This window comes from Pelophylax lessonae (genome assembly GCF_965119305.1).
Source record: "Pelophylax lessonae genome assembly, chromosome: 12".
NCBI classification, from domain to species: domain Eukaryota; kingdom Metazoa; phylum Chordata; class Amphibia; order Anura; family Ranidae; genus Pelophylax; species Pelophylax lessonae.
The window spans coordinates 117,276,339-117,288,523 of record NC_138779.1 but is presented as its reverse complement, the minus strand read 5'-3'; the positions used below and the strand labels follow the sequence as shown (position 1 = coordinate 117,288,523).

At 39.7% G+C, this 12,185-nt stretch overlaps 1 protein-coding gene across 4 annotated transcripts in view; it reads left to right on the top strand.

Moving 5' to 3' along the window:
• The window catches only part of U2AF2 (U2 small nuclear RNA auxiliary factor 2), a 46,992-nt gene that overhangs the window by 21,299 nt on the left and 13,508 nt on the right, over positions 1-12,185 (top strand). For 2 of the 4 annotated variants that reach the window (XM_082274593.1, XM_082274595.1), the window contains 4 exons: positions 362-513; positions 1,730-1,846; positions 2,040-2,178; positions 2,524-2,630. In XM_082274593.1, coding sequence (XP_082130719.1) covers positions 362-513; positions 1,730-1,846; positions 2,040-2,178; positions 2,524-2,630 — 515 coding nt within the window. The remainder of the gene's footprint in view (positions 1-361; positions 514-1,729; positions 1,847-2,039; positions 2,179-2,523; positions 2,631-12,185) is intronic. The other 2 variants (XM_082274594.1, XM_082274596.1) reach the window with 1 other exon arrangement.

Sequence of the window (12,185 nt, the reverse complement as noted above, 5' to 3'; positions counted from 1 at the left end):
AGTGAGCGCTGGAGAGGCGGGTTAGAGCAGGTAGCCAATGACCCTACAGTCTCTGGTTCTCTGTTCACTGAAGACCGAATTGAGAAAGTAGTAGTCTTTTTTTTTTTTGGTCTAGAGATGGAGGATAGCTGCAGCCATCTAGGTGAGTAGGATTGTTTTAGATTTGCTGCTGCTTTAATGAAAACAAAACTTAACAGTGTAAAGAGGAACCAAGTAACTGTTGATGCCACAGTGGTGGATTTGGTGTGACTTACAGAGTTTAGCTTATAGGAAGCTGCTTTTAAAAGTCTGGTCAGATCTCCTTGTGAACATTTACCATTGACTGACAAATAGCTACTAATTTTCTTCTTCCCCCAAACAGCTGCTGGTCAGATTCCTGCTACAGCTCTCCTTCCAACAATGACACCTGATGGACTTGCTGTTACCCCCACACCTGTGCCTGTTGTGGGCAGCCAGATGACCAGACAGGCCCGTCGACTTTATGTTGGAAATATTCCCTTCGGAATAACAGAGGTACTGAGGCTTACTGTGCTAACAGCTGTATTTCCACAAACTGTTCCATTGGTTTGAACTTATATTGGCCTTTTTACTTTAGCTGTGCGTAAAGGCTGTCCTCTGTAACTTTATGCACTTTAACACTGGTTGACATCTGCCAGTAGTACATTTATTTTACCTAAACACCTTGCTGCTCTTAAGAGTGGAATGATATGCAAATAGGTAAGCTATTTAAAATTTGTTTCATGGAAGACCTTTTAATGATGGCTGTCAGCACCTACACTTTTATGTGCAATCTAGAACATTTTCTGTAGCTCTACATCCCCTAGTTGGCCATTGCTTCACTGTTGCAACAAAACATGTAATTTCTTGCTCAGGCCGATGTTCTTGGTAAACTGCGCTGGAAAAATGCCAGGATGCAGGTAACCAGCATCCCCTAAAGAAAGTCTGTTAAAGAATATACAAATGAAGGAATCTTGGATTGCCTTTTAGCTCCTGGGGTGGGGCAGACTAGCTCATTGTTTGGTTTAAGTTGGTGTTCACAAACCAGACCCATTCATGTAAGTATTTTGTAGGGTAAAAAGTGTGGAGTGGTAGGAAACTGGAGGGGCTAGAGCTACGTTAATGTTTGTGCTATAAAAGCATAATTTTGTACTGCTAATGGGAAAGTGATATATTTTTGGGGTGCACCATCATTTTTGTGGATCTGCAACAGATCTTTTTTTTATTGCCGTTTTCAGCAATGCAATTGACATTTTGGAAAACATCCTTTGTCTGCAAGAAGGGACTGCTTGCAAATAAGCAAAATGTTTTTTGGGTCTCAGTGTTTACTCTTTTTACTTCTGGAAATGGTAACATTACAGACATCAAGGGAAAATGTACCTAATGGCCCTGCAATCTCCTTGTAATGCCTTTTGTTTCAAAGTTTGACCGAATAAGGCTGCGGTTAGTTTGGTGTTTGCAGAAATTGGTTGTTAGTTTATAAAACCTTTTTTTCCTTACACAAACTTTGAATAAAAACCCTTTCTATTTTGACAAAACAAGATCAAAAAGTTGTTTCCATTTCTTTTCAAAGTGAAAATTGTGGGGCTGAAATCCCTTCGTAGCAAAATAAGTTTGCTACCATCATGCAAGGCAAGTAGGACATTCTAGATCTTACAAATGCTATCTCCTTTTACTGTAAGCAGATAATTTGGACAACCTATCTTTCATATTTTTTTTTTTCCCCTTACAGGAAGCAATGATGGACTTCTTTAACGCTCAAATGCGCCTTGGTGGATTAACACAAGCCCCTGGAAACCCTGTCCTTGCAGTGCAGATCAACCAAGACAAAAACTTTGCATTCTTGGAGGTGTGTGTGTAATATATATATATATATATATATATATATATATATATATATATATATATATATATATATATATATATATATATATATATATATATATATATATATATATATATATATATATATATGTGTGTGTATATATGCACTCAGTTGCATGTCTTCATATTACTAAAATATCTGTTGATTTTCTGTGCAGTTCCGATCTGTTGATGAGACCACACAGGCAATGGCATTTGATGGCATAATTTTCCAAGGGCAGTCGTTAAAGATTCGCCGTCCACACGATTATCAGCCCTTGCCTGGCATGTCTGAAAATCCATCTGTGTATGTGCCAGGTAAGATTTAATCAATGTTGCTTGTCTAATCATGTACTAGTGTACAATGTTTTTCAATTCCCCCCACAAATATTGTTAAATTTCAGTTTGCTTTAGCACAGTGCTTTTTTTTTTTTTCTGTAGCAGCCAATGATCATTTGGTTAATTTAGGCATTCAGCAATAACATTGTTTATTTTCTGGCAGAGCACAGTGCGTATTTTATTATTACAGAGTTTGCAGTTCCTTCCAGGACTTCTGAACTGACAAAAGCCATAGATGGAAAATGTCCTTTGTGTAAAAGAGAATGGATCTTGCGCCATATTAAGTGGGTTTTTTCTCTCCAAATATCATTCCTTTCTTAACAGGGGTGGTATCCACCGTTGTTCCAGACTCTGCACACAAGCTATTCATTGGAGGTTTACCCAACTATCTGAATGATGACCAGGTAACCATGGCGTCATTAAGCCTATGGGTTGGTAATTTCAGGCTTACTTATTTGTTGTTTTTCATACGTGGGAATGTTTTAATTTGGCGGCCTTTTCCCAGTTACTGTGGTCCAGATCTGAAGGCGACCACTTTAATGATAGTGTTCCATCTTGTCTGACTTCTCTATTGGCTTGCCCTTATAGAAGTCATAAATTAGAATGGACACAATTTCACAGGAGTTTTCCTGCATAACTGTTAAAACAGTAGCAATATGCCAACATAGTTTGTACTGTTTCTACTGTTGCAGCAGTTAAACAATGTTTAAGGGTTTGGGGTACCAGTGCAAAAAGGGCACTTCATCTCCAAATTGTTTTGGGTGGGTGTGTAAACTAACATTTTATTTTTGCAGCTAAGCATTTAACCTTTGTTTTTTCATAAGAACAAAGTTTTAGATGGTTACTAAATGCTGTGTATGTAAACTTGATCTGTTTTTCAGTGTTTGGAGTCATGCTTCACTGGTATGAAATTTTCTTGAGTAAAACATTTATTGTGAGTCTGTTGGCACACGTCCTGACAGCTCTAACCCCTTGTGTTGTTGGCCTGCTGTCCAAGCAGATTTTAATTTGCCTTTGGCTGTTCTATCAGCTAAGCAGCCAAAGTGCTTCTTGCACTGCTGCCTGACAGGATCTCAAGGTAAAAAAAAAAAAAAAAAATTTGTAAAATTTTAATAATGAAAAGACGCTGCATAAATTTGTATGTGCTGGCATTCACCACCAATAATTTTCATAAATGATACTATGTATGTATGTATGTATATGTGCAGCAATGTGCCAAAAAGGCAACCTACACATACCTATATGAGATGGTTTGCTGTGTACTGTTGCTGTGTAATCAAAGCTGAGTGTCATTAGCAATCTGTGAAACGTGTGTGTGTGTATATAATATATATCAAAATATATATCAGCAATAAATTATTCTAGCTAAAAGTATAAAGTGAATAAAGTTCATGTGCATACTAAAACTATTCCCAATAGCTACAAAAAAGTGCTATATGCATATACACGATCAGTCCAATTCAGAAAAATGTCTAAAAGTCCAATAGTGTGGTGAAGATTAGTGGCTGTCGGAACACCTGCACCTTTTGAATGAGAAATGGAAACCTTTTCACCCCGTGGGCAAATGGATAACCTATATGCTCACCAAAATGGTTTAGGCCACCAGGACCTATATCGCTTATACAGTGGCTACTCCGTCCACGCTTAATCCCTTTTATCTTCCCGTAGTTCAATTGCATATAGATAAGAAACAAATTGTATAATGTAATTCTGTGTTTTTTATTCTCTCATGAATCAATAAAATATGCTTGCATCAATGAGTGCCTATCCTGGCACTGGTGAGAGCCACCACAATAGATATAGGAACTGTCTTACCCTCTGTTCATCAGCTGACTTGTCACCCTGCCACAAAGCATTTCTGTTGTTGCTGCCGGCGTGCGTTCCACCGGAGTTTTATGTGACATCGCTGGATAGACCCCGAATCCTACAGACCACAATGCATTTAGAAGTCATGATTTCAGGAGGTCAGACCTGCGAAATGCATTGTGGTCTGTAGGCTTTCTGACACTTCCTGGTCTATCCAACGATGTCACATCCAGCTCCTGTGGAAATCACGCCGGCCGCAACCACAACAACACTTTGTGGCATGGTGACCAGTCGGCTGAGGAACAGAGGGGGGAAGACTATTCCTATATCTATTGTGGCCGTTCTCACCAGTGCCAGGATAGGCATTCATTGACGTAAGCACAATTATTGATTCATGAGAATAAAAAATGGATTTACACTATTATACAATTTCTGTGTTCCTTGTATGCAAACAAACTGCGGGAAAGATAAGAGGGTGCAAGTGTGGACAGAGCATCCATCCATTGTATAAGCGATATAGGCCCTGGTGGCCTGAATATTTTTGGTGAGCATATAGAATATCTATATATATATATATATATATATATATATATATATATATATATATATATATATATATATATATATATATATATATATATATATATATATATATATATATATTATAATATTTCAGGTTTCAGATTGCTAATAACTTTCAGCTTTGAGCACACAGCAAACCATCTCGTATAGGTATGTGTAGGTTGCCTTTTGGGCACATTGCTGCACATATCCATATTATAGATGCATGTTATCATTTTTGAACAGTATTGGTGGTGAATCCCAGCACATACACATTTTATACAGTGCTGCCTTTCACTATTAAATATTTCATTTGTGCAAGGGTTAATTCACATTTAAAGGGACAGCAGTATATGTTGTGTGTTTTTTAAATTTAGGGGTTTGGCGCCTTCATTATATTTTAGAGTTTTAAGCTTTGGAAAAATTGACAAACTGTCAATTTCCTTAACTGTACAGTGAGACATGACACCGAAAATACTGTAAAATAGATTTGTGTTAACATGCATTGTAATAGATGTGGTGGTTTTCCAGTCCATACCATTGCAGTAGCTGTATTGAGCAGGTGCAAGTGCTGCTTGTTTACCAATGGAACATCCATGTTTCTTGTAAGCTATGTTTGTAAAAGCTTTTTTCCGATGGCTACCATTTAACCCTTTTAAAGGTGCCACCATGAATTATTATGGTGTTGCAGTGACAGGATAAAAAAACAGCACTGGCAATTGTAGAGGCAGCTTCAAGCTCTCAAATAGAAGTGATTTCAGGTATGAGCACTTCTGGTTCAGAGCCTTCAGATTGTCTGCTGTGGCCTGGAAAACCAAAGATGGGGACAGTGTTTTGTTCTTAATCTGCTTGAACAGAGAAGAGGAGGCATTAGAGATCAAAGACCTCTGCTGTCTCGATAAAGTTTACATGCTATGCTATCACACAGTGGTTTATCGCTCTTTGTGATCACAATATTTAGAAAATATATAAACAGTTTAAAGAAATATGAAAATAGAATAGTATAAGCCTCCACGCGGGCACACGTGTGATGCACATGGGTGTGTAACTGTTGCGCAACACAAGTATTGCTACTTGCATCAGAGTGAGAGAAATAATTTTAGGGCCTCAATTTATAATTTAATCTAAATTGGTGAAATGTAGAAGTTGTTTTTGAATTTTCTGTAAACAGTTTTGATGAGCATGGAGGTAAAAAATTCCACGCTTATGGACAAAGGATGGGCTGCAGCCAACCTCAAAATATAGTCCAAAAGGGCTATATCAGTAAGTTTGGGGTAAAGTGAGGTAGATGGCGTTGCCTATAATTGATTAAATGTGTGGAAAGGGATGAGTTTGTTTCACTGGATTAAATAAAATCTAAAAGGGCTATTGTGCGTATATAAACAACAATATACAAAAAGTATACAATAAATAATATAAGGTGCAAAAGTGACATGTTCTGGTTTAAAGGAAAAAAACAGAATAGGATGATGCTCAGTGAGTCCAAAGACAGTGTTAAGTGCAATAAATGGATAAGAATAAATTTAAATGTCAATAAACCGTGTTCCAGTGACTCAATGCATATTTTAAAGTGTCTGTCAAATAGTGATATTAAAGATACCAGCTAAAAATCCGGAAAAAATTTTTTAACTATAAAAAAAAATGCAATGAGCTTAAAATATCAATAATCCAAAATATGTGGTAAACAGTCCATAAAGTGCTGTAAAGTAAAAACAGTGCTTTGGTTATTTTGATGGGTGATATTCAAAGTGGTCCGAGTGCTAGGTGAGAAACAGTGCACTCAGAATTGTATACCCCTACAGGGGTAATGCGCCTTAGGGTAATAATTGGTATCCTCTATCAGGCGATTCCTGTACACTGGATTCGTAGAGAAAGGGATCCCTGGATCATCTTTCAAATGGGCAGTGTATATTCAATGTGATTGGTAAAGCCTCGTATTCCCATTCATCTTAAGGTAAGTATATCCCGAGGTAATATGCAAGAAGGCCTCATATAGTGACGTACCGTTTAGGAATAATATTTATTAAAATCAATTAAGGTACTCCCATTTACAAAGCAGGTAAACGAGCATTCAAGGCAGTAGGGGCTGCGAGTCCCTTGTTGGCAGCTACTTCCGGGATGCTATGCGTGTCAGGGACCGGATCTGCGTTCCAGTGGGGCGAAAATGACGTAACCACGCACGGCGCATTTCGTCACAACTGACGCTCTTGATGACTGGAACGAGGCTTTACCAATCACATTGAATATACACTGCCCATTTGAAAGAGAGATGATCCAGGGATCCCTTTATCTACGAATCCAGTGTACAGGAATCGCCTGATAGAGGATACCAAGCATTACCCCTGTAGGGGTATACAATTCTGGTGAGTGCACCGTTTTCTCACCTAGCACTCGGACCACTTTGAATATCAGCCATCAAAATTACTGAAGCACTGTTTTTACTTTATAGCACTTTATGGACTGTTTACCACATATTTTGGATTATTGATATTTATTTTAAGCTCATTGCATTTTTTATAGTTAACAAATTTTATTCTGGATTTTTATCTGCTATCTTTATTTAATATTATCACTATTTGACACTTTTAATATGTATTGAGTCACTGGAACACAGTTTATTGACATTTAAATTTATTCTTCTCTATTTATTGCACTTAACACTTTGTCTTTGGACTCACTGAGCATCATCCTATTCTGGTTTTTTCCTTTAAACAAGAACATCTGTCACTTTTGCACCTTATATTTATATATCTACTTAAAGTGTTTATTGTATACTTTTTGTATATTGTTGTTTATATACGCACAATAGCACTTTTAGATTGTATTTAATCCAGTGAAGCAAACTCATCCCTTTCCACACATGTTTTATCAATTATAGGCAGCGCCATCTACCTCACTTTACCCCAAATTTTTGATGCAGTCCCACACCTTGACATATTTGGTGTCCATTTGCTCATCTTTTAGCCAACAGAAAATTGAAATATATTGTCTGGGTGTACCAAATTTTAAAGTTGTTTTTCATGTAAAACATAACTAGAAGGTTAGCCTGTTGCTTCTAACTGCTATTCCCAGTCTTTGTGCTCTCCGAGCCTTTAAGAACAGGCAGTACTTGTTGTGGTCATGTGCACTGTTCTAGGCACAGTACAAATTCCTTAGTCCATATCAAGAGTACCTACAGTGGGGCCATGGCGTTTAAACATAGCCCATGTTTAACAGGAACAGCAAGAAAAAGTTGGAGGTGGCTGGGAGTGATGGCATTTTGTTAAAAATGTACTGAAATAGAATTCTGTCCCCTCCTCCTGAGTTTAGTGGCACTTTAAATCCATCATACTGGTGGAAGGATGCTCCTGTCTTTTTAATGAGCCAACTGATAAATGATTGAAAGCCCTCATCTAGATCTTCTCCCTAGCAGGCCCTACTGTGCATCCTTCTTGGCGTAGACCTTGCTTTTCCAAGCCCTGAGGGACTAGTCCAAAGCCCCTCAGATCTGCAACTGCCACAGTTAATCCCTTGGTCACAGAATGTTTGGAGCAAACTGTTTTTTTTTTTTAATTTATTTATTGGGATTGGCTGCTGGGGGTCTTCGTGGGTTTTCTTAAGCTTTTTTTTTTTTTTTTTTCCCCCACCTGAAGATCTGGCCTGTAACAGTTTGCAAAGTGTTGGACTGTACTGTAGAACATGCATCTAAAAAAAAAAAAAAGCGCTCTCTTCTGATCTACTATAAACAGCCGTGGTCAAGAGCCCCTTCTCAGCAGAAGACCAAAACAGACTGGGAATGGTCATCCCTTACTGTTGAGTGGCGATATTCAACTTTTGTACACTTGAACAGCTTGCATCTCGGGGCACATGGGTGTGGGGTGGCTTCTAAGGGCTGCAAGCATTTCCTGCCCTCACCTCCTGTGTCACACAGATGAGCAGAACTCCTTTGAGCCCCCTTGGGTCGAGGTCCATTGCTCCAATTTCTGTGGCAGAAGTATTTGTGGGATTTACCCCAACCTATTCACAAGGGGGACATCTTGCCCCATCTTTGGGCCTAAAGCACTGAATTTCATCCCAAGTTTAGAAATTCCACATGGAATAGCTCAGGCTGGTCTCCTTTTTTCCAAGACTTTTTTTTAAGTTTCTGTACACCATGACATGTATCCTCATCTCTTTCCTGTGTTTTGCTATGGGTCCCCCTACATTTACCAGTTCATGGTCCTGCTTTTCAGTCTCTCATTTGCATCTTTGATGTTCACGAAGGTGATGTCCCCATTTCTAGCCCAGCTTTTCTCTTTTGGCATCTCTTTTGTAATATACTTGGATTATCTCCTTTTTTGGGGGATCAGTTTAGTTTAGGCTCTGTCAGACAAGGTAGTCTTGGTTGTCCACAGGGGTTTGTCTTAATCCTCAACCTTTAGAAGTCCTCACTGGACTGATTTATTGTTTGTAGTGTCTAGGTGTAGTCCTGGTCACAGCAGACCAGGCTTTTTTCCCCCACTGAAGAAACTTGGATTATGATCTTGGCCTTGAATTCTCCAGTTTAGGAATTCTCCAGCTTAGGCCTCCTCTGTCTGATGGTAGCCTCCCTTTGAGGCAGATCTGTTTTGCCCAGTTTACCTCTAGGTCTCTACAGCACAACATTGTGGTGTTGTGCGACAAGTCAGTCTAGTCCCTTGAAATACTTTCAAATGGCACCATGGACCACGTCTTGGTGGCTCAGGAATCTGGTTTGCGATTCTAAAGTACTTCCACTTTTCACTTTGAATCTCCTTACTATGAATGCCAGCCTATTGGCCTGAGGAAGAGTCCTAGGCACCCAATCTGTGCTGCGAAGTTGCCGTCAGTGGAGTCTCGTATATCCCAGTTAATTATCGTGGAACTTTGGGCAATTTTGCTGTTCTTTCCACCCTGAACCCTCCTGTTGTAGCGTCATCTGATTTTAGATTTTCAGTGTGCAGCAACAGTAATAAACATCAACCATCAGGGAGGACCAGGGGTCACGAGGTAGATCAGCTCCTGGTATGGGCAGAACCTTACTTTCCAGCCTTGTCTGCCCTCTACATCCCAGATCTCAATAAATAGCTGTCACTTCTTTGACAATGTCTTGATGTGGGTTGTGGTTCCTCTATCCTGAGATGTTCCAAGATCTGTGTAACAGATTGGGGATGCTGTATGTGGATTCTCTGGCCTCCAGGTTAAACGACAAACTGGACAGGTTTGTCTTGAGGTATGGCGGACTCAAACCAGGCAAGTGCATGCCCATGCTCTGGGATGGTAAGTCAGCAAGCCCAGATCGCGCTCAACGAGTTGCCAAACCCCTGTCCCCAGAGCATCAGCGTGCATGGAACTGGCAGAGGAGGAATCGGACAGCCATGGAGGGAGCAGGAGCAGCATAAGCAGATTCTTACTCTATAGTGCTGGCTCCTGTCCCAGGTGAAGTGATACCAAGTGCCCTGCACTCCACCCTGGGACTCTTCTAGCAGCCTGGAGAGCAATGCCAGGAGAGGCTGGAAGAGAAAAAAAGGTCAATGTATTAAACCTCACATACACTGCACTTTTGCAATGGGCATATTAGCACTTATTAATAAGGCTTATTGGGCTGCTTTCACATTGATCCGCGATGCTCCATAGTGTGCCTGCGGTTTAGCTGCACTGAGCCATAGACTTATATTCTATCCTGCGGTGTTTGGTGCGCTTTCTGAAAGCATGCCAAAACTTCAGAACTGTGCTTTTAAAAACTGCCATTTGATCATGTTAGACATTTCATACTCTACTCACCCACAAGGTATTAGTACTTGGTGCCATCACCTATGAGGCGAATGCCTAAACTGGCAGATTTTTCCTTCAAGGAACTTTTGTTCCATGTAAGGACAAGATGGTGTTAAGGCTTAGGACTTCATTCTTGCATAAGGTATTTTCTGCCTTCAAGCTCAACCAGGACATTGTTCTGTTCTCTGTCCAGTTCACAAGAGAATTTCTCTGTCTGGATGTGGTTCAGTCTATGGGAGTCTCTGAAGCATGGATTTCCTTTTGTCATTCTGGGTGGCCTCTGAAAGAGAGTTCTGGTATCTCTTGGTTTGGTCATTCCATTATCTCAAGGATCTGGTTCCACACTTTCTGGCTTGGCCCACTTTTCTAGATCTGAGTGCTTCTGGTGGCTGTTCAGGCCTCATCTGATTCTAGCTTTGGACGCAAGGTCCGTTTTCTTGTACCTGTTAGTGTATGTGTTGTGTATACTGTGATGCCCACCCATTGGGTGGACTGCTTTTCTACATTCTGAGGGTGAAAGACTTCATGTCCCTCAATGGGCAAGAAAAAATAGGATTATTGTGCTCACGGTAAACTCCTAATTTTTTTTTGGAATACGATGAGGGACACAGATGCCAGTACTGGTCTTTGCTAGTTCTTATACTACTTCATACAAAACTGAGGCATGTTAGTAGAAGGGGTTATAATGGGGATCATCATATGTCCAATTCTTCTGTAGATGTCAATGTAGCATGGTATGACTTCCGGTGTCCCTCAACAAATCAAAAAGATTCTGAACTGATAAGGTCTCATTTACACTTGAAGTAGAGGGGGAGGGTGGGGGTGTGGTTAAACATGATTCAAAGGTGGTTAAAAACATGGATCTAGCACCTAACATGGCAGCCAGAGGGCGCATTGGCAACATTTTTACCACAGATCATGCCACAGGTGCATGTAATGCACATGCATTCTTTATGATTTAAACAGGTCTCCCATAAGCACTTGTCCAGATGCCTGTAACAAACGTTGCACCCCAGATCGCTTTTCAGAGAAGTGGCAATAACTATAACATCGTTGGTGAAAGAGCCCTGAAAGTACTTTATTTTGTGTATTTGTAAGCATTGTGCAGAAATATAATTTTCGACGTTCACAACTGTTTTTGAAATCTTGGCTCTTTCTCTAATACTTCCTTTAGCACCAGAAAATAATGCAAAGACCTAGGAGGTTTCTAAGCTGTTGGAAACTGACAGAAAAAAGACAGTGTTGTGATCTTTGAAGTGGAATACCTTCACATTATGGGCTTGTTCACATGATCTGTGGTAACCTGTGTTTTTTGTTTTTTCTTTTTTTTTCCCCACTGGATTAACTCTGGTCACTGCTAGGGAACATAGAAAACAATTGTTTTCTATATTTAAACCCCAACATTCTTATCCACTTGGTGCTATAGGGAAATTCCACACTCAGACATTTTATCCAGTTAATGACGTGTAAAGGGTTATCCTACCTTAAATGTTAAATACCTCCTCAAGCATCAACATTATACCAAATCTAGTGTAACGCAACCATACAATTGTATATAACTTAAATATATTTATATTATCCTGTCACTTTTGAAAACCCATCATGTCCCGGTATTCAGAACAGCATGTGAAATCAGTCCAATAATACATTTTCCTGAAACATTCCTCTCCTTGTTAGCTGAGGCAATAGTTTCCTCCATGAGACTGATTTCATTAATCTTGGCAAACCACAGGCTGAAGGGGGGGGGGGGGGGGCGTCAATGGTTGGTTTCCACAAAACTTCATTAATTTTACTATAGGGGTTTGTGCACCTTTTTATGTAAGGAATTGTTTTCTATGTGCCTCATTCACAGTGTGTAGAAAAATGCA